Source organism: Mustela nigripes, chromosome X (assembly GCF_022355385.1).
Source record: "Mustela nigripes isolate SB6536 chromosome X, MUSNIG.SB6536, whole genome shotgun sequence".
Taxonomy (NCBI): domain Eukaryota; kingdom Metazoa; phylum Chordata; class Mammalia; order Carnivora; family Mustelidae; genus Mustela; species Mustela nigripes.
In genome coordinates, this window is record NC_081575.1 from 41668001 (window position 1) to 41694053 (window position 26053).

At 36.0% G+C, this 26053-nt stretch overlaps 1 protein-coding gene across 1 annotated transcript in view; it reads right to left on the reverse strand.

The window, feature by feature from the left end:
• Positions 1–26053, reverse strand: part of IL1RAPL2 (interleukin 1 receptor accessory protein like 2) — a 610158-nt gene that overhangs the window by 27539 nt on the left and 556566 nt on the right. The window contains exons 5-6 of the mRNA XM_059385200.1: positions 18472–18601; positions 1116–1261 (exon numbers count right to left, since the gene is read on the reverse strand). Coding sequence (XP_059241183.1) covers positions 1116–1261; positions 18472–18601 — 276 coding nt within the window. The remainder of the gene's footprint in view (positions 1–1115; positions 1262–18471; positions 18602–26053) is intronic.

A 26053-nucleotide genomic window follows, 5' to 3' on the forward strand; every position in this document is an offset into this window, starting at 1 on the left:
AGTACTGCTGAACCGAGTAGTTGAATCAGTGGTGGAAACAGGATCTCTTCAACCAGAGTCTCTTGATTTCACGTTCCATATTAGATTCCTTTATATTTAAAAAATCCATTATTTTAAGATGGAATCAAATCCATCTGAGTAAGAAATGGTACTAGAGAGATAAAAGCATTATTTTCAGAATAATGACATTTTCCTGCTTTCCCTAGAATGGCTGGTCAAGGTCAAGTATTAGGGTTAGCTGGAAAATAGAAACTCTATCTTGGTTAAGAGGTACAACTAGTGACCTTGTTGACTGAATCTATTCTATTGCTCTATAGCCTAGACAACAAGAACACTGATTGAGAACATTTGTTCTGTTACATTTAGAAAACCTTTGCCAGATACACAAATACAGAACTATTTAGCTTTTTGCAGTAATCAAGAGTTGTGGCAGGGTAAGAGCCAATCTCAGAAGCAGCTCCAGCTGCTGGGATTATTGTTCCTATACCTGCTTTTATCTCCTTTATCTGTAAATTTAGTTTCTTTTCCTTGTTCATTATATGCAATTTCCACCCTGTCTGGAACCAAATTTAGAGAGAGATTTCCATAAGTGTCAAAATATTTTAAAGGATATGCACCTCTCAGAGGCCTCTTAACACCACCAGATCATATCATGAAATATTGTTTATAATCTTTATTATAACAATTACAAGAATATTATGATATCTCTTCACTATTTTTATTTATATTTTAGCCAGGGAATAAAAAAGTGACTTTGTTTCTTATCCAATAATAAAATCCCCAGTTTCTCATTTAAGAATATGAAATGGTGAAGCACAGAGAAAAATTTAAATGTTAATACCTATCAAATTTTATATAACACTTATAACCAAGGTACATTTTATCTCACTAAATTTAATACATAACTATTTCATTTTTTATCTACTTCTTAATGGATAGAAGATTATAGGTATTTTATGTGAATATCCATAGCAAAAAAGATATTTTTCCTTAAAAAGACAAAATGTTTAATAGAAGTTCATGCCTCATGATAAAATAAGGCCAGGAAGCATACTTAACTTCAATAGTTACTTGGTAGCTAAACAAACCATAGTAATACTTATAAAAATAAATACCCTTTTTACGCAGCAGAACACTGGCATGTTTCCGTCCATTTCGGTTTTCCACATGGCAGGTATAATTTGCCAGGTCAGCCTCCACCACTGAATCAAAGATGAGTGTCAATTCCACTTCTTTTTCTCCAAGATGCTCTTTGAGGAGCCTGAAATAAAGACAGTATTCTTGGTTGAACTGGTTTAACTTGGGGAGAGAGCAGCCATGCAAACATATAAATGATTATGTAGTTCACAAGGTCTCCAGTGGGCATGGAGAATCTTAACTGGGTGGAATGTATGGAGCCTTCAATAAGAAAACACAAAAAGTGACTCTTGATGTGAAGATCAGATGGAAAATGAAACAACTGAGGAATTCATTCAGCAAAAAGAAATATTACCATGCCAGTAGGCTTTGGCAAATGAAGCCAACATGATTTATGTGGCAAAAATGAGGAAACATTGGGCTCCATGTTCTAAGCTGAATGTACGAAAACAAATTAGATTTTTGCACCATGCCATAAAGGGAAAAAAATCGATAGGTGTAGTGTTTGTGTTAGAAGTTTGAGTTTTGATAACAGGGCATAAGAAGATAAAGAAATGAAACTTGAAAATGGTTATCTTGTAAAAAGTAAACTGAAAATGTTTAGTAGCCTTCTATCCCCAAATATCCATGAGAGAAGTCTGTTCATTTTCCTCTTGCATTTGTCTAATGCAGGCATGTGCTCTGTGCCCTAACCAACTAATGATGCTAGTGCCCTGCCATGCCTTGCCTTTTCCAGACACTGCTCCCTGTTTTTCTTTCTCCTTTCCTCATATGGAAAACCCTGCCCTATGTGACATTTTCTCATAGTCCTGCTTTTGTTTTCTCAAGTGAAGTTACAAAGGGCCTTAATGGCCAGGAATAGGTGTTCTTTACAGAGGAACTGAGTTGCCAGGAACCTTTCCTATGTGTGGTTCCCATTTCTTCAGAGAGATAGTGTCACCAATGACCAGCTACCTCTTGAATGAGGTGAAAGTGGGTACCTGCTGACTTTTCTGTTTCCTTCTTTAAAAAAAAAAAATGTATATATATATATATGTATATATATATATATATATATAAATAATTTATTTGAGAAAAAAAGAGAGCCAGAGAAAGCATGAGTGGGGGGATTGGGGGAGGGGCAGAGAGAGGGGGAGGAGCAGACTATCCCTACCTGCTGTGCAGGGAACCCAATTTAGGACCGGTTCCCAGGACCCTGAGATCATATACTGGGCCCAAGGCAGACTCTTAACTGAATGAGCCACCCAGGCACCCCTTGCAATTCTACATGCTAGCAATCATGCCATTAAGTTCTGGGCTGTTTCTTTTTTGTTAAGATTTCTTTTATTTGAGAGAGAGAGAGCAGGGGGAGGGGCAAAGGGTGAGGGAGAGAGAGGATCTCCAAGCAGCTTCCCCCTGAGCATGGAACTTGAGTCAGGGCTCCACCCCAGGACCCGTGATCCAGTTGGATGCATAAGTGATTGAGCCACCCAGGGACCTCGGGAGTGAGGTTCTTAAATACATGTATTAGCAAGAAAGAAAACTGGAGCTCTGGGGAAGTTAATTCTCATATCCTTTTTGACACCTGGTTATGAATGCAGGAAAGAATGCTCTGATTTAAGGGCATTTAGCAGAAGTTTGGAGAAGACAACTATGCTTAGAGAAAACTGGGTTCTAAATACAGGCCTCCAATTTACAAGTTTAAGCTGGATCCATCCTTACAAAGTAATTAAGTCAATGGTGCCTTAATTTAACTCACCTTTAAGTTGGGAAAAATACCCTACTCAACTTTGTTGGGAGGGTAAAATGGGTTAAAGCAATTTAAAAAGTAAATAGCATTGTACATTTACAAAGGAATGTTATTAGACATTAATATTTCATTATCAAAAATTGTTTACATTTGGCTCTTACAAAAATATTTACATTGATATTTATTGATATTTAAAATTTTGTTGGCTTAATCTCTTCTGGTTCCCCTTTGAGAGAAAGAAGGCTTAAAGTTGGGTTGGTGGAGGAGAGTTCTTAGAATTTAAGTCTCCCACACTGAAATCTGAAGCCCAGATTATATTACAAATAGACATGCTTTTAAAATTAACCCTGTTTCTGTACCCTCCCAATGATACACATATCTGAGAGTAGATAATACTGGCATTTGTAACTTGAGTAAGTCTCCTGCCCTTTACACTTATGTACCATCACTGACTTAGACAAATGTAAGAATTTTCTTAACCCATTTTATTGGTAGTCTTTCTATTTTCTTCCTTGACAAAGTTGTAGTTTTCTTCTCTCAACATATATCTAACCAAGGGAAAAATGGGAATTTGCCATCTTTATGGTTTATATTAAATTTTACTTTCTCCATTTTCTCCCTGCTTTGGGTAAATCCCATTACACTCAATTCTTTTAGTTTCATGGAACCTGCTATGGAAGAACCCCCTTTAGTGCCAGGAGCTGCTTAAGCACCACAGATTAAGTTTGATTTAAAGCTTCATCTCTAGGGCAGTCACAGCCTCTGCCAGGCATGAGGCCGAAAGTTGATCCTGTCCTTCCAGACCAAGACTTTCCCTTTTCATTTCTAATGCAGTTTCCAAAAACAGCTCTTCACAGGCTGCAGAAAGAATCTGGAGGGAGGAATTGAAAAACGATCCGTCGTCCATCTATTAATATATATGAGGTATCTTATCAGCTCTTGAATATGTAGAAGTGACTTGCTTTTTGGGAGTTAGAGTCAGCTGATGTTTATATCTACAAATCACTCAGTAGAGCAATCATAATTTCTTAGCAAATATTGATATATAACAATCTACCAATGATTCTTTGTCAGTTCCTGATGAAGTGCTTTGCTCTGGCCTAGACATGTGGTGTAAGATAAATATAAACACTAAAAGACCAGGTCCCTGGGGTACCTGGGTGGCTCAGTCAGTTAAGTGCCTGGCTTTTTATTTCGGCTCAGGTCTTGATCTCAGGGTCATAAGATTGAGCCCTGCATTGGGCTCCATGATGGGTGCAGAGCTTGCTTAAGATCCACTCTCTCTCTCTCTCTCTCTCTCTCTCCTTCTGACCTTCCTCCTCAGCTCTCACTTGTGCATGCTCTCACTCCCTTAAAAACAAAAACAAAAACAAAAACAAAAACAGGTCCCTGTTCCCAGTAAGCATTAAAATTTAAACAAGAGACAAGATCTACAAAGTTGAAAAAATATAGACATAATGATGTAAAGAGTGGTACAGTCATGCTTACAACAGCTTTCAAAGATAGGAGAAACTATTTTGACTAAATTATCTGGAAAACACTTGAGAAGAGTCTGCCTAGACAAAAAGAATAAGGAAATGTTTTCTAGGATGGAAGATAGGAACAGGTTTTTGCAGAATATGTGAAAGAAAGACACTACAGAGGCTGGTTTTGAAATAGAGGATACAAATGAGAGGATCTTGGGATATACTACATGAGGTATATTTTGGGACATACTACTTGAAGTAGCTTCAGAAGCATTTTATTCCAAGGATTAGCACTGAAGGCAAGTTATATGCAATAACAAACACCAGAAAAAAAAAAAGAAAATAATAAGTTCAGGTGATGGAAATCACCATCTTCAAAAGTTTTATTTAGTCAAGACCTAGTCTTAAAAACTAATTTAGTCAAGACCTATTCTTAAAAACTAGTACTAAAAAAGCTTGCAAGTTGTCACTCTCATCCTTACAATAAGAAAAACAGTTGAAGAAAATTAAAAATAACAATTCTTAAATCCATCAAAGAGTGGACATCACAGGGCAAACTCCTGCCCGCAAAGTTTGAGACAGGCCAATACTGAGAATCACATTATATTGGGAGCAGAAACCAAGGAGCAGGAGCCAGTACAGATAGAAACAAACTATAACTAATAAGTCAGTGTAAGGCCAGTACACACTAACCTGAGAGTTTAAAAACTCCATTAGATACAATCTTTGGGGGTACTCCACATTTTCAGGAGGTTTGATTCTAGGAGCCCTACCAGGGTCTTAGGGTGAAGATCACAGAAAAGCTTCCCTATGCTCTGTCAGGGGAATTTTTAAAAGCAACTATCTTGAAATAATCCCAAAGCACTCCCTTCTTCTTTAGTAAAGACCTGCACTGAAAGGAAACTCTTTTATCAGAGCCTAAACTACTTGGATTTTACCAAACCCAACCTTCCTGAAGGAAAGGAAATACAATACCCAACTCCAGCCCCCTCAAACTTTCCTGTATCACTTAAAAAGAGAAAGAAGGCTGAGAAGCAGTTGTGAAGGTCATAGTTCAGAGGCACAGGCTCACTAAAAGACTGAGACTTTATCATAGGATTACAGAATGCTTACCACCACATCAATCAGGCTCCTGTATGATAACAAGGGCTTTCAGTTGAAAGAACTGCAAAGCTCAGACCCTATTTAAGAAGCAGTCTTGGGCGCCTGGGTGGTTCAGTTGGTTGAGCAACTGCCTTTGGCTCAGGTCATGATCCTGGAGTCCCAGGATCTAGTCCCACATCGAGCTCCCTGCTCGGCAGGGAGTCTGCTTCTCCTCCTTACCTCCCTACTCTCATGCTCTCTCTCTCTCAAATAAATAAATAAAATCTTTTAAAAAAAAAAAGAAGCAGTTTCTAGGAAAACACAAAGAAAACAGTGGAGACATAAATGAGTACATTATAGGATGTTTTAGCCTCTTACACCTACAACTATAGCAAACACTAAACCCAGCCTAATAATATAAACATAAAATCTCACACTAAAAACATTTACCTCAGTTCCTCTTACCTGATACGTAATATGTGGTTTTCAAAAACAACAAAAAGCTACCAAAAAAAAAGTTGAAAAGTGAAAAAAAGAAAAAAGCCTAACACTGCCCCCCAACCAAAAAAACCCAAAGAAACAAAAACCCAAAGAACACAGTCTGAAGGGACAGAGCACACATCAGAACCATATTCAGATATGGCAGATATTTTGGAATGATCAAACTGGGAATGCATGCAAAATAACTATGTTTAATAAGTTAAGGAATCCAATGGGAAAAATGAACAATATATATCAGCAGATGGGTAATATAAACAGAGAGATGGAAACTCTAAGAAAGAATCAAAAGAAAATGCTAGAAATAAAAACACAGTAACAGTAATAGAAATAGAGATGCTTTTCATGGGCTCATCAGTAGACTGGACAGAGGTATAAAAAAGTTGGTGATCTTGAAGATATATTGATAGAAATCTCTTAAACTAAAATGTAAAGAGGAAAAGTTCTGAAAAATGGAATAAAATATGAAATTCCCAAAGAATAATTACAAAAAGAGCAAGATACATGTAATTCAAATACCAAAATGAGAAGAAAGGAATAATTAGAAATATATAAAGTATTAGAGTTGAGAATTTTCCAAAGTTAATGAAAGACTCCAAACCACAGATTATAGGAAGCTCAGAGAACACTAAGAATGAATACTAAAAATGGACACCTTGATATATCATATTCTTACTGCAAGGAATCAAAACAAAGAGAAAATTTTGAAATGATCCAGAGGAAATAAAAGTACCTATACAAGAACAAGAATAAGAAAGATATCAGATTTATCTTTAGAAACCATGCAAGCAAGTAGAGTGAAATATTAAAAGTGTTGAAAAAAAAACAACACCGACCTAAAATTCTGTATCTATCTAAATTACTCATCAAATGTGAAGAAGAAATAGAGTTTCTCAGACAAATAAAAACTGAGAGAACTTTTGCCAGTAAACCTGTCTTGCAAGCAGTGTTAAAAGTTCTTCAGAAAGGGGCGCCTGTGTGGCTCAGTGGGCTAAAGCCTCTACCTTTGGCTCAGGTCATGATCTCAGGGTCCTGGGATCAAGCCCTGAATCAGGCTCTCTGCTCAGCAGGGAGCCTGCTTCCTCCTCTCTCTGTCTACTTGTGATCTCTCTCTGTGTCAAATAAAAGTTCTTCAGAAAAACTGAAAATGATATAGGTCAGAAATTTGGATCTATATAATGAAAGAAGTATTAAAGAAGAAATTAATGAAGATAAAGTATTTTATTTCTTCTATTCATGATTTATCTAACATGTCACAGTTTGCTTAGAACAATAATAACTGTTATAGGAAAAACAAGTTCTAAGGATCTATTATATAGCATGGTGGGGACTATACTTAATAATATGGTATTGCATATGTGGAAGTAGCTGAGAGTAGATCTTAGACTTTCTTACCACATTAAAAAAAAAAGAATTAATTATGTTAACTGTGTGAGCTGATGGATGTGTTAATTTTCTTGATCTGGTAATCATTCTACAAGATATATGTATATCATATCATCACTTGTACACTTTAAACAACACAATTATATTTGTGAATAATTTTTAACAAAGTTAAAATGTGAAAAACAATACAATTGATATATTTGGTGATCATAGTTTAGGGATAAGTGAAATTAATGACAGTTACAAGGTACTTGCACTACATGTGAATAAGTATAGTATTATTTATAAGTGAATTTAGATTAGTTGTATATTGCAAACTGTAGGCCTACCACTAAAATTTTTTAAGAGTACAGCTGATATGCTAAGAGAGAAGAGAAAATAAAAGCCCATAAAATGCTCAATTAAAACCAGAGCAGCCACAAAAAGAAAATTAAGAAAATAATGCCATCCATTGGCAACAAAAATAATAAAGTACTTAGGAATAAACTTAACCAAAGAGGTGAATGAATGTGTATAGTGAAAATTATAAAATGTTGATGAAAGAAATTAAAGAAAGCACAGATAAATGGAAAGACATCCTGTGTTCATATACTGGAAGAATTAATATTGCTAAAATGTATAAACAATCCAGAGTGATCTATAGATTCAGTTGTAACCCTTATCAAAATCCTAATGGCATTCTTTTATAGAAATAGTAAAAGTACCTTAAGATATACAGAACCATGAAAGACCCCAAATAGCTAAAACAATCTTGAACAGTAAGAACAAAGCTGGAGGGATCACACTTCCTTATTTCAAATTATATCATAAAGATACAGTTACCAAAACAGTATGATTTAGTATAAAAATAGATATACAGACAAAACCGTATAGAGCACCGAGAAATAAATCCACAACCTATAGTCAACAGATCTTCAGAAATCCTGTACGCAGTGGGGAAAGGATGGTCTCTTCAGTAAGTAGTATTGGAAAAACTTCATATCTACATATAGAAGAATAAAACTGGACCCTTATCTCATATTGTATACAAAAATCAATCCAAAAAGGATTAAATACAAACATAAAATCTGAAACCATAAAACTACTAGAAGAAAACATAGGGAAAATTTTCTGACATTGATTTAGGCAATGATTTTTTAAATATATGATACCAAAAGCATGGGCAAGAAAAGCAAAAGAAACGAAAAAGAATCATAAATGCACCAAACTAAAAAGCTAAAATACCATATGGTCTCACTTACATGTGGAATCTAAAAAAAGAGGAAAAACCCACAAGCTCGTAGATACAAACACCAAATTGGTGGAGAGGCACGGGATTGAAGTGTGGGCAAAATGAGTGAAGGGAATTAAAAGATACAAATTTCCAATTACAAAATACATAAGTGATGGGGAGGAATTGTACAGCACTACAACCATAGTTATCAGTACTGCATTATACATTTGAAAGTTGTTAGTAGCATAAATCTTAAAATTGCTCATTATAAGAAAAAATCTGTAACTATGTGTGGCGACAAATGTATCTAGACTTCTTGTGGTGATCATTTTGCAATATATACAAATATAAAATCATTATGTTGTACATCTGAAACTAATTTAATGTATGTCAATCATATTTCTATCAAAAAAGAGAGTGGAAGGGGCGCCTGAGTGGCTCAGTTAGTTAAGCATCTAACTCTTGATTTCAGCTTAGGTCATGATCTTATGGTTGTGAGATCGAGCCCCATGTTGGGCTATGCACTGCGTGTGGAGCCTGCTTAAAAATCTCTATCCCTCCCTTCTTTCCCCTTCTGGCCTCCCCCCATCTGCCACTCTTTCTCTGGAAGAAAAAAGAAAAATAAAGAAAAAAAAAGAGAGGAAAGGTAACTTAAGGAATAGGAGAAAATATTTGCAAACTATGTATCTGATAAGGGGTTAAAATCCAAAACATATAAGGAACTCTTAGAACTCAATATAAAAACAAAACAAAACAAATAACCTTATTAAAAGTGGGCAAAGGACCTGAATAAATATTTCTCCAAAGAAGACCTATAAATGGCCAATGGGTATATAGAAAGTTGCTCAAATTCACTATCATCAGGGAAATGCAAATCAAAATCACAATGAGATATCATCTTCCACCTATTAGAATGGCTATTATCAGAAAGACAAAAGGTAAAAATTGTTAACCAGGATATGGATAAAAGGGAAACCTGTATACTGTCTGTTGCTGTGGACAACAATCCAGATATTCCTCAAAAAATAAAAATAGAATTACCATATGACCCAGCAATTCCACTTCTGGGTATATATGCAAAGGAAAATCTCAGATATTTTCACTCTCATGTTCATTGAAGCATTATATAATAGCCAAGATATGGAAATAACCTGTGTCCATCAATGGAATAATGGTTTAAAAAATGTTTACATATACAATAAAATATTATTCTGTCTTAAAAAATAAGGAAACCTTGCCATTTGCAACAACATAAGGGAGCCTGAAGAATATTTTGCAAAGTGAAATAAGTCAGAAAATGAAATATATTATAAGATATGATATCACTTATATGTGGAATCTAAAAATGCCAAACTCATAGCAACAGAATAAATGATGGTTTTCAGGAGCTGGAGGAAGAAATAGGTAAATGCTGGTAATTCAGTTATATAAGGAATAAATTCTAGAGACCTAATGTACAGCATGATGACTATAGTTAGTAATAAATGTACTGTATACTTGAGATGTGCTGGGAGAGTAAATCTCAAGTGCTTTCACCATAAACACAAAAAAAAATTGTAACTATTCATGGTGGTAGATAAGTTAATTAGCTTGATTATGGTTTGGCTTGATTCACAATGTATACATATACCAAAACATTATGTTGTATAAATTAAATACACACAATTTTTATATTTATACCTCAACAAAGCCAGAAATTTTTTTAAAATCTAGCATGAAATAAAGTGAAGAGATTTGATTCTTCCAAAATAAAATAAAATACATAAAATAAAATAAAGTATCTAATCCTGATTACTTTTCATCCTAAATCACCCCTTAAACCAAATTGAACCCTCTTGTGATGTCTGGGTATCTTGCACTGTCTCTGGGTTGTTATTATTATGAGTATGAGTAATCATTGCCAAGGAATGATGATTGAGAATATCAAGAATAGGAGTATGTTTTTAAAACAAATTCTTTCGTTAATGTCATTTTTAAAGTACCTGTTAAAGCCTTATTAGCGACCAGGATCAAACCCATAGTCTGACAAAATCAGATTTATTGAATGAATGCATTAAGGATGGGACACTTCAAAGTAACTGTGGGTCATTCCTCAAATGAAGGCAGGAAGAAAGCATCTTTTGTAATGTTTGGATTTCCACTGAAAGATTCCGAGTAGAGTCTAGGGAAGCCCTGATAAATTCTGGATGGGTTGGGATCTTTAAGGCTGGATTGAGAGAAGATAGGATTGACTAGGTGGTGAAAACTGTCTTGAGGCAAGGATTGCTTAGCAATAGGGTATTCGCTGTAATATATGAAAATAGCAAAGTAGGTCTGAGACATCACCAGTAAGAAAGCAGTAGTCACTCAAAGGAGGTGAGAGTTGTTATGGCATTTACAGTTTCTGCATGACCTTGGGAGAAACAGTGTTTCTGTTAACTTTGCAGCTGGCTTTATCAGTCTGCTCTTGATTGATAGCAGGGCTGCTTATTCTCAGTCCAGACTGATTTTCACTCTTTGAGTCCCAGGCAAGTTTTGACTCTACATCCTAAATGTGGAGTACAACAAGCCATTCTGGGCAACTGAGGATTACTAATAGTTATGTTTTGATGAATTTAGTCTAGTTTCACTGGAACTGTGAGCAAAATGCCCCAGGACAGCTCTTGCCAGTCTCTAAACCCATTTTTTTAATTCTATAAAATAAACTGATACTATTTATCTCAGATGGCTATCATGAAAATCCCAATGTAATTAAGGATGCCAAAATGCTTTTGTACTTTAGTGTGGAGTTAAAAAGCATGAAGAGGATTTATTATTATTAACATTATTATTTGATAATTATAGATACTTGTCCAAAGTAGTTTATTTTATATTTGATATTGGACATCTGGAGTCTGCGCAGTAAAAAAAAGAGACACAAGTATGTGTTAGGTAGGCTTTAAATATAAGCATAGGTCAAGGCTAAGATTCACTATGGAACTAGAATGTGAAGAGTAGAGTCATCACTCCTCCAAAATTCATCCTTCAGATAACTGGCAATTAAGACTTAGGTAAAACTATGCTGCTTATAAAGCTTACTTTTCCACTGAAGCCCACTCATGACTTACAAAATCTACATTCACATATAGGTCATAAGATATGAAACTTATTTAAATAAAAGGCAAATTGATGGATCAGTGTTCCTTCTTCCAATGAGATGAGCTGAGAATGGAGGAAAGAAGAGATGATGTGTGTGTTTGTGTGTGTGTGTGTGTCTGTGTGTGTGTGTGTGTCTGTGTGTATTAGCTCAATCTGAGGATGGCCAGAGTAGATGGGGTGTTTCAAGGCACTGAAAAATTATGGTGGAAAGTTGCCAAAACAGAGCATATCATTTGCCGTGGGCTGCCTAGGACTTCAGTAGTTTATACTTGGGGGACAAACTACATACTCACAGCTCTGTATTTTTTAATTGATTAGTTATTGAAAGGTTACTTGGAGTCTTTAATATAGGCTCACTTTATTTCAAGAATAAAATCTTTTCATACCTGTACCACATTCCCTTCTTTGTTAAGAGCATTTTACTTATTCAAGGAAAGCATGTTAAGGTAAAGAGATGGAAACAGAAGGCTAGAAAGTGGTGGAAGTAAGACTGAAACCAAAGTACATACACAACTTGTATGGACAATCCCTTCAGGAATTGAAAGTAAATAAAATGATTTGCATTTTATGAAGCTTGTTTGCAAAACTTCAAGATAAATTGAATATGTTTTTCAGCTCAAGAATTATCAACATTTGGTAAACATTTTGTGGTATTGCCTAAGGGGGGGAAAACATCAGATGTTAATAGAAAGATTTTAAAGTGACATTCATAATAAAAAATTACTCTCCAGTCAGGCAAAGCAATTGCGTTGAAATTCATGCAGTCTCCTTTTACGATCAGATGCAATTAATAATCTTTCAGGCAAGCTTAGAAACTATTTTTATTGTTGCTGTTTAATGGGATGAGTTCAATTTCTCTGACATTTTTTATTAGCAATGTGGAATACATACCTCACTAGCAAATTATTATTAGTTTTTTAATTCTCAAGACTCTGCTAATATTAATTAAAAGGAAGTTCTGTAAAGACATGGAACTGGATTGCCCTTTTGAGAATCCTCACACCCAATGACTACTACTCCATTTCATGAACTCTCTTATGCCACTTTGCAAACTTTTCCCATTAACCTTTAACAGAGGGATAGAAATTAGGATGTCCTTCCCGAATGATGATTTCCAGTGGGTCTCTTCCCAATGATTATTTGACTTCTCTGAATAGACATGGTAGAGCCTATAGAGAGCAGCTTGTTGTATTGACTTTTAACTGGTAGGGAAAAGAAAAAAAAACCTAAACTTGCACAATTGCAGCTTATGCAACTACACATACCAATTTCCTTTAATATGCCTACACATGACATCTTCTGGGGTCATTGGAAAATCTGGGATGCAGTTGTATGGGATAGGGTGGCAGTTGTGAATGAATACTACATTTGGATTCAGATTTCCTTCAGGTTCAGTCTCTTGGTAACATCAGAGAACTGGGCGGGGGTGGGGGGGAGGGGCTATGCTGATATCTGCTAAAGGGCGATAAAGGAGAATTGGTATGCTCAGAGTGGAGTCTGGGTGTTGTGACAGTATAGGTGTAGTTCAGGAGTGGGAGGGAGCCAGTGTGGTAAAAGTACTGGGGGTGGGGGGGAGTAACCCAGAGAGCAAACAAATGATAATTCCAAAACCCTCCTCAGGATTTGATCAAATATGCTACTCAAGCAAGCTGCAGGGGGACTGCTTTGTACAGAAATTGCATTTACTGTAGTCTGAGTGGCATAATTTCATTAAGCCTTTGGTAAATCTCCAAGCTTTTTCCCTGAGTAGGTTCTCCCCTCCCCCGAAGTTCTCTATTCTTCAGGGGCAATAGTAAGAGGAAAAAAAGTTGCAACATGTATTTCTAAGATCAAGCCACTGCCCAGGAAACTGAGAACATAAGCAGTGTGGCCCATCCTCCTGCCAGATACAGTGCATCTGTGGCAGGTTCTCCACAAGTCACCTGCTTGGGAGCAATTTATTTACATCTCCACTTCTTAGATCTATGCGGCGGTGCACTTCCTGACATGCATGCACAACATAAGATCCATTATTCAATTAAAATATGAAGCAAATGCAATACCCTGAGGGAGAGCCATGCATCCAGAAGGAAATTTTCTTTCCAGAAATGCTTTCCAGAGGAATCCTCAACTTAACATCTTCAGCATTCTACCATAAGAACTGTTCTCTTTAGGGAAAATGTGTGGGCTATGAAAGAATGCAGATCTTCTCTTGGTTGAACTAGTGATATGATTAGCATTTTTTAAAATTAAACTACCAGATTTGTTCCAATCTACCATGCTGTGTAAAAATCCTATATATTTTCTTTTGAAGACATTGGCTTTGAAGGTTAGAAGACAGAATCTAGTAAGTAACTACTATGTTAGCATAAATGGCTATATCCTGAAGGAATTCCTGCACCCACACAATCTCTCAAATAGATCAAGATCATATAATTAATATTACAAAATGGCTGACTATGTGTTTATATCGGCTAGGAATCCCTGCCTCTTTGTTTACACTTCTTTGAGGATGTCTCTAGTTAACTAGAAGGGATTTTATAAAATTTTCTAAACAAGTTCCATGTTACTTTCCTCCACTGCAAATATAGGTATGTATATTTTTCTGTGGGGAGGGTTGGGGAGAGTGGAGAAAGAGGATGTAACAAAATCAAATCAACAATGACATTTTGCAAGTCCTGAAATGTTGACTTTCTATGGTACTAAATGTTGGTTCATTTGTACCTAATAAAGTAGTTTAGACTACTGAACAGTTTCATATATGTATGGTTTGTCTCTCACCATTCTAACCATTTGCTGCTAGAGACTGGCTGTAGTGCCTGGCTTTTCTTTTATAAAATGGTATAACCACTTTGGAATATAGTTTGGCAGATTCTTAAAAAGTTAAATAATGCTAGAGGGAAAAAAAACAGTAGGAAAAAGTTAATGAAATTTGAATAAAATATGGACTTCAGTTAATGATAACATATCAATTTTGGTTCACTAATTGTAATAAATGTACCATAGTAACTTAAGGTATTAATAAGAGTGAAATAGGTCAAACAGAGAAAGTCACTTATCATATGGTTTCACTTACTTTTGGAGCATAAGGAATAACACAGAGGACATTAGTAGAAGGAAAGCAAAAGTGAATGGGGGAAATCAGAGGGGGAGACCAACCATGAGAGACTGTGGACTCTGAGAAACAAACTGGGGGTTTTAGAGGGGAGGGGCATGGGGGGATAGGGGAGCCTGGTGGTGGGTATGAAGGAGGGCACTTATTGCATGGAACACTGAGTGTGGTGCATAAACAATGAATCTGGGAAAACTGAAGAAAAATAACAGGGAAAACTAAGTATGGGGTATGTAGGAACTCTCTATACTATCTGCTGTGGATTCAATAATTGTAGCTCTTCCCCAAACAAATATTCATATATTGAAATTTTAACTTTCAGTGTGATGGCATTGAAAGGTGGGGCTTTTGGGGAGGTGATTAGTTCATGAGAGAGGAGCCCTAATGAATGGGATTAGTGCCCTTACAAAAGAAACTCTGGAGAGCTTTCTCACCTTTTCCATCATGTGAGGACATGTGAAGGTATAGCAAGAAGATGACCATCTATGAATGAGGAAGTAGGCCCACATCAAGCACTAAATCGGCTGGCACCTTGGTCTTGGAATTTCCAGTCTCAAGGACCATAAGAAATAAATATTTGTTGTTTAAGCCACTTAGTCTGTGGAATTTTTGTTATAACAGCCCAAGCAAACCAAGACCTTATCTTCACAATTTTTCTGTAAATCTAAAGTTATTCTAAAAATTATTTTTAAAAAAGAGCTAAACAATGAACTAATAAAGTTAAATCTATACTTACTATAATTCAGTCACTCCAAGTCTTGGTATTTATTCAAGAAGGAAATATATGGGCATGCAAAGATGCATAATTGAATGTTCATAGCAGCTTTATCTGGAATAGCGCCTAAACTGCAAACAACCCAAATAGCCTTCGACAAGTGACCAGACTGTTTATATCCATATAATGGAATACTACTCCGCAATAAAAAGAATGAGCTATTGTTACATTTAACAAGATGGATGAATCTCAAAATAATTGTGTTAACTGAAATAATCCAGACTATAAAAAGCACATACTGCATTATTATATTTATATACAATTCTAGGGAATGCAAACATTTATAGAGACAGATCAGTGTTGTGGAAGTAGGGCAGGAGGGAGGGATTACAAAAGAGAAACTTGTGGGCAACTTCTATGTTCATTATTTTGATTATAGTGATAGTTTCATAGGTGTATACACATATCAACCCTTACAGATTGTATGCTTTAAATTTTGTGCTGTTTACTGTATGTCAATTATATCCCCATTAAATCTGTTTATTTAGAATAGTCCAGTCATACACAAAAGAGATAATTATCTTAGGTTCATGTGACTACTACCCTTTATCATTAAACATAGTTCTGAGCTTTTTGGTAGTAGAAATTTTGCTGTGTACCTACCACTTGTCCTTTGGGGATCAGTTTCTTTTTTGAAAAAATGAAGAGTAATCCATAAAGTCTTTTATAGGAAAATACATTTAGAATAATCCTAAATATGTATCTTCTAAAATAATTTAAAAGAAACTCAGTTGCATAATTTCATAAATCTTAAAACTTGAAATATATTTGCTAATAAACTGTTAGAAATTAGGACACATAAACTTTAAATGTGACTACATCAAAAACTAATGATGTACCATATGGTGACCAATGTAACATAATAAAAACATTTAAAAATTAAAAAAAAACTTTAAATGGGAATTAAGAGCCAAGAATTATTTATAAATAGTATATTGTTTATTTTTCTGAACATCTGTTGTGAGCCAGGCAATTGACTGGAAGTTTTTTTGAATGGTTTAAGATATAATTTACATACCATGTAATTCATCCACTTAAAATGTCCAATTCACTTTACAATTTTTAGTGTATTCTCAGATATGTGCAACAATGGCCTCAGTCAGTTTTGTAACATTTTTATCACTTCAAAATGAAGATTCAGACTATTTAATGGATACAGGATTTTGGGGTGATGAAAATTTTCTGGAATTACAGAGGTTGTGGTTGCACAACATTGTGAATGAACTAAATGTCACTAAATTTTACACTTAAAAACAGTGCATTTATGTTATATTATTTCCACCTCACCCCCCACAAAAATCACCCGTAAACTCTAAGTATTTACCCATATTTCTCCATCCTTACAGCCCTAAGCAACCACTAATCTACGTTCTGGCTTTATAGATTTGCCTATTCTAGACATTTCATATAAATGAAAGCATATAATATGTAGGGTATTTTTCCCCTACCGGCTTCATTCACTGAGTATGTTTTCAAGGTTCATCCATGTTGTAGTGTATATCAGTACTTTATTCACTCTTTTTTATGACTGAATATTTCATTGTATGAATATACCACATTTTATTTATCCATTCATCAGTTGATAGACATTTAGGTTATTTCTACATTTTGTCTATTATGAATAATGCTGCAATGAACACTTGTGTACAAGTTTTTGTGTGCATGTATGTTTTGATTTTTCTTGGTTATATACCTAGGAGAATTGCTGATAACTATACACTTAATGATTTGAGGAACTGTCAGACTCTTATCCAAAGTGGCTCCACCATTTTACGCTCCTACCAGCAGCGTTTGAGTATTTCAATTTCTCCACATTCAAGCCTACACTAGTTATAATCTTTCTGATTATAACCAGCCTAGTGAGTATAAAGAGTTATCATAGAGTTATTATTTGCATTTCCCCAATGACAAATGACTAATTCAAGTACCTTTCATGTACTTTTTCCTAGAAATGAGCTCATATAGTCAATATTTTGCATAGGCTCTCAGACAGTTCATGGATCCTCAAAATTATGATCTTCTGAGTTGGAGTTACTGGGTGGACACGTGAAGAGAAACTGTCACAGTAGTTAGAATAAATTATATTTAATCATAGAAAATAATATAAAGTAAACTTGTTTCTTTTGCACTGCTATGTATTTAATAAAAAAGTGAAAGAGTACATTATAGCATTAGTTGCACTGAAATATTGGATTGGATTTCACTACAAGATTCTTAATGGGGGGTGGAGGTAGAAGGGTCCTAACTCTTACTGGAATGAAAAATGTACACTATATATCACCACATCTGAAATCAAAGGGCAACCCCATAGTCTGAGTGAGGAAAATAATAGTAGGAATTTCGTACTCACAGTCTAAGGTATTCTTTATTTGTAAAATTACATTGTATTAAGTAGGATGAGAAAACCAATAGAATAGATGTCTATGTATCAGGGAGGTATCTGTAACAAGAGAGTGAAAAGATGTTGGGTGATGCTAATTTGAAAGTCACTTTCAGGATGAACACTGGGGAAAATAAACACTATTCAGCAAGAGTCAGCAGTTATTTTGGCAAGTAGTAGCTTACTACTGTCACTATAGCTTTACACCTATGACATATGGAAGCTGTCTGTTCTAGGGAGTAAATAAGCATTGCACAGTGGTCTGAGGAGTCCCCTAAAAAGTACAGATATTTGTTCTGGCTGGATGGAGTAACAGTGGCCTAAGCTTTGGAAACTCAAAGGAATTTGCTTAAGCAGGTTTGAGGGGGTCATTACAATCCATGGTATAGTTTTAGAACCTCAGAATACTTCCTTATAAGGAGCTTACACATTTGCATTTCTTAGGGAAGTCAGCCTCACTATTTCCACCAGATCAGCTTTTAGAAAATGGGATGATTTGGAGTTGCAATTAAAATCCCAGGCAGAAGCTCTTCTAGGATGTTGTGTTTCTTAACTCCAAAGAGAGCAAAGAAAAATAACCAATTCAAGTTCTGTACCTTATTTCACCTTCTCTAATGTGACCTGCTAGTTCTTCAATAAACTTCTCCCCTTTCATCCAGTAGATCATTGGTCCGGACTCTCCACTGAATCCAAAGAATGCTTTGCAAGGGATGTTCAGAGGTTTACCTGAGGATGACAGAGAAAAGGAACTGAATAAATGGCTCCTGGTTATCACTGGGAGACAGAAAAAGACTATTTAACATCCAAATGAAAGCTCAGAAGTGACTAATTTTCAACTCTTCTTCCAATCGTCTTATCACTGAATATAAGAAAAAAAAATTAGTCACAAGAGCTTCTGGGAAATTTAAGAATTAAGATGTTATTAAAATGAAAAATTAAAGAAAAATAATCAGTTTTAAGAACTGCTTATTTTTACTACCTCCCTTCTAGGAACTAACAGGAAGAAATCAAATGGAAAGAATTCTCCTTTCTTTTTCTTTTCTTTTTTTAAGATTTTACTTATTTATTTGACCTAGAGAGGCACAGCAAGAGAGGGAACACAAGCAGGGGGAGTGGGAGAGGGAGAAGCAGGCTTCCCATTGAGCAAGGAGCCCAATGTGGGACTCGATTCCAGGACCCTGGGATCATGACCTGAGCCGAAGGGAGCTGCTTAACGACTGAGCCACCAAAGCGCCCCTTTATTTTTCTTTTTTGAGACTATTAATTACTGATTACTTGGACTTTCCTTTGAAGTTAACATTAATCAAAGCAATGTTAATTTTTCTTGGTGAGAAAATAATAGACTATCCACTATTATTAAGATTGGATTGGGAAAATTTGTTTATTCTGATTGTCGTTCTAAGAAAAATTGAATAATGCAAATCAAAGAAATACTTTTTAACTAAAAATATTTATAGGGTGTCGGGGTGGCTCAGTCAGTTGAGCGTCTGCCTTCAGGTCAATTCATGATACCAGAATCCTGGAATGGAGTCCCGTGTGGGGCTCCTTGCTCAGCAGGGAGCCTGCTTCTCCCTCTGCCTTTGGGGCCCTCTGCTTGTGCTCTGTCTCTCTTTCTCTGACAAATAAATAAAATTTTTAAAAAATATTTATAAAAAGTTACATGCAGGGAAAACAGTCTAAACATGCCTTTTATATTCTTGGAGTTATTTATAGTATTTAAACAATTCTAGGCAATACTGCAGCATTTTTTATTATTCATCTTTGTGATTATAGCTAAAAACTTTGTTTTAATTAAAAATTTTATCATCAAATATATAAGACATTATTTTTGCAGACATTGATTTTATTTTCTTCTTGCAAAGTAGATTAATAAGAAAAGAATAGTGTAAAGAACACAGTCTAGACAATTCTGACAAAGGAATTCTCAATTCATAAGTCATAATGTAGCCTATCTTTTTCTCTATAATGTGCATTTTTTGCCCTCATTGAAGCACCAGATAAAGAAATTTAAATCATATTTTTCCTTGTAAAGTACATGATTTGTTCCCATAATCACTCTGAGCTGTAGAAAAATTTTCCGTTCTATTCTTAAGTTGATCTAAAACTTCTATTGCCTAAGAACAATTACTTTCTGGGAACACTTTCTATTTAATTACCATAACTAGCTAATGGCTTTCTTTGAGGACCATTTCATGAAGAAGCAATTTTAATGGGAGTTAGGTTCTACATTAAGACAAAGTAGAAATTCAAAGAACCTCACAACAAGCTGGATGATAGGCTGGGCTTAACCATAATAAGTGAATTATATATTGATCTTTCTATAGTGAAAATTTATATCTCAGCAAAATGAAATGCTGTGGACCTTTAGGGTCATTCAATTATGTCAAAACCTTTGGTGTCAGTAGTCTGTCATATATATCTAACACAAATCTGAAACAAGGTTATTCATTGTTGCTATGAACATATGCTCTGTGATATAAGCTTATTTAAATGAAATGCAATAAAATGAAAGGTAGTCTACTGGGAATGTGCACAGGAGATTTGGATCCTGGTTTTGGTTCTATCATGAAAAGCAGATTATCTGGCACCAGGCAGATTACCTAATGTTTTATAAACTAAATTTTATACATGTAATTAGGATGGTAATATTTGGAAAGCTCAGATAAAACAGTGTTTACAAAAGTATTTGGTGAATTCAAAAGTCCTATCCAAAACACACACACACACACACTCACACCCCCCACACACAGAGCGCCACAACCAACAACCACCACAAAAAAAGCAACAACAACAAAACAAACCCACAAAAATCCCATCCAAATTTAACATGGTGGTGTTTTCCTTATGAAGCTTGGTCTTCAAGAAGCTAAATGTGAAGAATAGTCTGATGTGGATGATGGGATAGATAAGTATTAATTTTGGCTCTGCCAATTTCATGTCCTTTTTACCTTTATGCACTTCTATGTGGTAACAGCCTTCTCTTATCCATGCTATAGAAATATCTCCTGGATTCTAAAGTAGGTGTGATTTATCCAAGCAGATGCTTTGTTCTCTAAACTTGAAAATAGGGTATTTTCTGTGTCTTACTGCTCATTTCCATGAAATTGAAGGTATTACTGGACATCAAATCATATGGCAGAAAATCCAGAGACTGTGACAAAAAACTATAAATAATCCCATTTGCTAAAACTACCAGTATATACATTTAAGCACATAAATTCTGGTTGTTATTCTTTTAGGCTATGTTGAAAAATATATCAAATAAAAAACCTTGTAGCAATTCCTAGCATGTGGGTGCTAAGGTCTGGTTTGATTTTAATGAAGAAAGACAATGATAGTAATGTTCAAAAAGGGACTTCCTTAAGGTGGTCTATCAAAAATGACAGACTCTGGGGGAGGAGTCAAGATGGCAGAGAAGTAGCAGGCTGAGATGACATCATGCAGCAGGAGATCAGCTAGATAGTTTATCAAACCATTCTGAACACCTACAAATCCAACAGGAGATGGAAGAGAAGAAGAGCAGCAATTCTAGAAACAGAAAATCTACCACTTTCTGAAAGGTAGGACCAGCAGAGGAGTGACTCCAAAGAGACAGGAAGATAGACCACGGGGGGTGGGGCTGGTTTCCGGCAAGTGGTAGAGCAGCAGAGCACAAAATCAAAACTTTTAAAAGTCTGCTCCACTGAGGGACATCTCTCCAGAGGCTAAGCTGGGGTGACACCCACGTGGGGACAGTGTGGTCTCAGGTCCTGTGGGGTCACAGAAGGATTGGGGGTGTCTAAGTGTCGCAGGGCTTGCAGGTATTAGAGGGGGAAGCCAGCTACACAGATGGAGCCGAGGAGTGAGCTCTCAATGGGATCCCTTAAATTATGATTCGTGGCACAGACAACTGCACTTTGAGAAGGGACCCCACAAGATCAGGGGAGATGCCCCTGGAAGAGTGCAGGGATCTGCTGTGTTTGGAGACTCCAGGTGGGGCTGTGTGCCAAAGACAGAGATGTTTGGTCACAGGCTGGGTGAGCTCAGAGTGTAGCTGGGGACCAGGGAGACGGGAGTGATTGAGCGCTTTTCTCTGAGGCTGCACTGAGGAGTGGGGCCCCGAGTTCTTGGCTCCTCCTGGCCAGAGATTTGGAGGCCGCCATTTTCATTCCCATCCTCTGGAACTCTACAGAGAACATTCGGGGAACAAAAGCTCCTGAAAGTGAACCTGAGCGGATTCTTAGCCCACCCCTGGGAAGGGTGGTGCAATTCCACCTTGGGCAAAGACACTTGAGAGTCACTACAACAGGCCCTTTCCCCAGAAGATCAGCAAGAAATCCAGCCAAGACCAAGTTCACGTACCAAGGAGAACAGCAGAATTCCAGTGGAGGAGAAAGCAAAGCATGGAATTCATGGCTTTCTCCCCATGATTCTTTAGACTTGCAAAGTTAGTTTTTTTTATTTTATTTTTTTCTTATGCTATTTTTTTTAACTTTTACTCTTCCCTCTTCTAACATTTTTAATGTAGAAGACCAACTGACAGAGAATAAAAAGCTGAGAAAAAGAGAGACAAACAACTACTGGTCCATGAGGGAAGAATACAAGAGGTAAGTGATACCATGAGATGAAACAACATTAGAATAATTGGGATTCCAGAAGAAGAAGAAAGAGAGAGGGGAGCAGAAGGTATATTGGAGAGAATTATTGTAGAGAATTTCTCTAATATGGCAAAGGGAACAAGCATCAAAATATAGGAGGCACAGAGAACCCCCCTCAAAATCAATAAGAATAGTCCACAACCCATCATCTAATAGTAAAACCTACAAGTCTTAGTGACAAAGAGAAAACCCTGAAAGCAGCCTGGGACAAAGAGTCTGTACATACAATGGTAAAAATATTAGATTGGCAGCAGACTTATACACAGAGACCTGGAAGGCCCGAAAGAACTGGCATTATGTATTCAGAGCACTAAATGGGAAAAACATGCAGCCAAGAATACTATATCCAGCTAGGCTATCATTGAAAATAGAAGGAGAGATAAAAACTTCCAGGACAAACAAAAACTGGAGGAATTTGTAAACACCAAACAAGCTCTATAGGAAATATTGAAAGTGGTTCTCTAAGCAAAGAGAGAGCCTAAAAGTAGTAGATCAGAAAGGAACAGAGACAATATACAGTAATAATCAACTTAGAGGCAATGCAATGGCACTAAATTCATATCTCTCAATAGTTACCCTGAATGTAATGGGCTCACTGCCCCAATCAAAAGACACAGGGTATCAGAATGGATAAACAAACAAACAAACAAACAAAAAACCCCATCAATATGCTGTCTACAAGAAACTCGTTTTAGACCCAAAGACACCTCCATATTTAAAGTGAAGGGGTGGAAAACAATGTACCATGTTAATGGACATCAGAAGAAAGCTGGGGTGGGAATTCTAATATCAGATAAGTTAGATTTTAGGCCAAAGACTAATAAGAGATGAGGAAGGATACTATATCATACTCAAAGCGTCTATCTAACAAAAAGATCTAACAATTTTAAATATCTATACCCCTAACATGGGAGCAGCCAACTATATAAATCAATTAATAACAAAATCGAAGGAACACATCAACAATAATACAATAATAGTAGGGGACTTTAACACTCCTCTCACTGAAATGGACAGATCATCCAAGCAAAAGATCAACAAGGAAATAAAGGCCTTAAATGACACACAGGACCATCGCAGATATATTCAGAGCATTCCATCCCAAAGCAACAGAATACACATTCTTCTCTTGTGCACATGGAAAATTCTCCAGAATAGATCACATCCTGGGTCATAAATCAGGTATCAAATATTGGGATTATTCCCTGAATATTTTCAGACCACAATGGTCTGAAGCTAGAACTCAATCACAAGACAAAATTTGGAAAGAACCAAATACATGGAGACTAAATAGCATCCTTCTAAAGAATGAATAGGTCAACCAGGAAATTAAAGAAGAATTTAAAAAATTCATGGAAACAATGATAATAAAAACAAAACGATTCAAATTCTGTGGAACACAGCAAAGGCAGGCCTGATAGGAAGATATATAGCAATACAAGCATTTCTCAAGAAACAAGAAAGGTCTCAAATACATAACCCAACCCTACGCCTAAAGCAGCTGGAGAAAGAACAACAAAGGAAGCCTAAACCCAGTGGGTGGAGAAAGATCAGAGCAGAAATCAATGAAATAGAAACCAAAAAGCAATAGAACAAATCAACAAAACTAGGAGATGGTTCTTTGAAAGAATTAATAAGATTGATGAACCCCTGGCCAGACTTATCAAAAAGAAAAGAGAAAGGACCCAAATAAATAAAATCATGAATGAAAGAGGAGAGATCACAACCAACACCCAAGAAATACAAACAATTATAAGAACATATTATGTGCAACTATACGCCAGCAAATTTGACAATCTGGAAGAAATGGATGCATTCCTAGAGACATATAAACTACCAAAACTGAACCAGGAAGAAATAGAAAACCTGAACAGACCCATCACCAGTAAGGAGATTGAAGCAGTTATCAAAAATCTCCCAACAAAAAAGAGCCCAGGGCCAGATGGCTTCCCAGGGGAATTCTACCAAACATTTCAAGAAGAATTAATTTCTATTTTACTGAAACAGTTCCAAAAAAATAGAAAGGGAAGGGAAACTTCCAAACTCATTTTATAAGGCCTGCATTACCTTGATCCCCAAACAGTCAAGGATCCCATCAAAAAAGAGAATGACAGACCAATATCCTTGATGAACACAGATGCAAAAATTTACACCAAAATATTAGCCAATATGTTCTGACAATACATTAAAAGGATTATTGACCACGACCAAGTGGGATTTATTCTAGGGCTGCAAGGTTTGTTCAACATCTGCAAATCAATCAATGAGATACAATACATTAATAAAAGAAAGAACAAGAACCATATGATACTCTCAATAGATGCTGAAAAAGCATTTGATAAAGTACAGCATCCCTTTATTATCAAAACTTTTTGAAGTGTAGAGTCAGAGGGTACATACCTCAATATCATCAAGGCTATCTATGGAAAACCCAAAGTAAATATCATTCTCAATGGAGAAAAACTGGCAGCTTTTCTGCTAAGATCAGGAACGTGACAGGGATGTCCATCATCACATTTGCTATTCAACATAGTACTAGAAGTCCTAGCCTCAGCAATCAGACAAAAAAAAGAAATTAAAGGCATCCAAATCCGTAAAGAAGAAGTCAAACTGTCACTCTTTGCAGATGATATGATACTATATGAGGAAAACCCAGGAATTCAGTAAAGTGTCAGAAATCAGTTGCATTTCTTTACACCAACAATAGGACAGAAGAAAGAGAAATTAAGGAGTCAATCCCATTTACAATTGCACCCAAAACCATAAGATACCTAGGAATAAACCTATCCAAAGAGGTAAAGAATCTGTACTCAGAAAACTATAAAGTACTCATGAAACAAATTGAGGAAGACACAAAGAAATGGAAAAATGTTCCATGCTCATAGATTGGAAGAACAAATATTGTGAAAATGTCTATGTTACCTAAAGCAATCTACACATTTAATGCAATCCCTATCAAAAGACCATCTGTTTTTTTTTCAGAGAAATGGAAAAAGAAAGCTGGGGTGGGAATATGCCCTATGACCCAAGAAATAATCCTAAAATTTATATGGAACCAGAAAATACCTCAAACAGCCAGATGAATATTGAAAAAGAAAGCCAAAGTTGGTGGCATCACAATTCCAGACTTCAAACTCTATTACAAAGCTGTCATCATCAAGACAGTATGATACTGGCACAAAAACAGACACATAGATCAGTAGAACAGAATAGAAAGCCCAGAAATATACCTTCAACTCTATGGTCAACTAATCTTTGACAAAGCAGGAAAGAATGTCCAATGGAATAAAGACAGTTTCTTCAACAAATGGTGCTGGGAAAATTGGACAGCCACATGCCTAAAAATGGAACTGGACCATTTCCTTACACCACACATGAAAATAGACTAAAAAATGGATGAAGGACCTCAATGTGAGAAAGGAATCCATCAAAATCCTTGAGGAGAACACAGGCAGCAACCTCTTCGACCTCAGCCGCAGCAACATCTTCCTAGGAACATTGCCAAAGGCAAGGGAAGCAAGGGCAAAAATGAACTATTAGG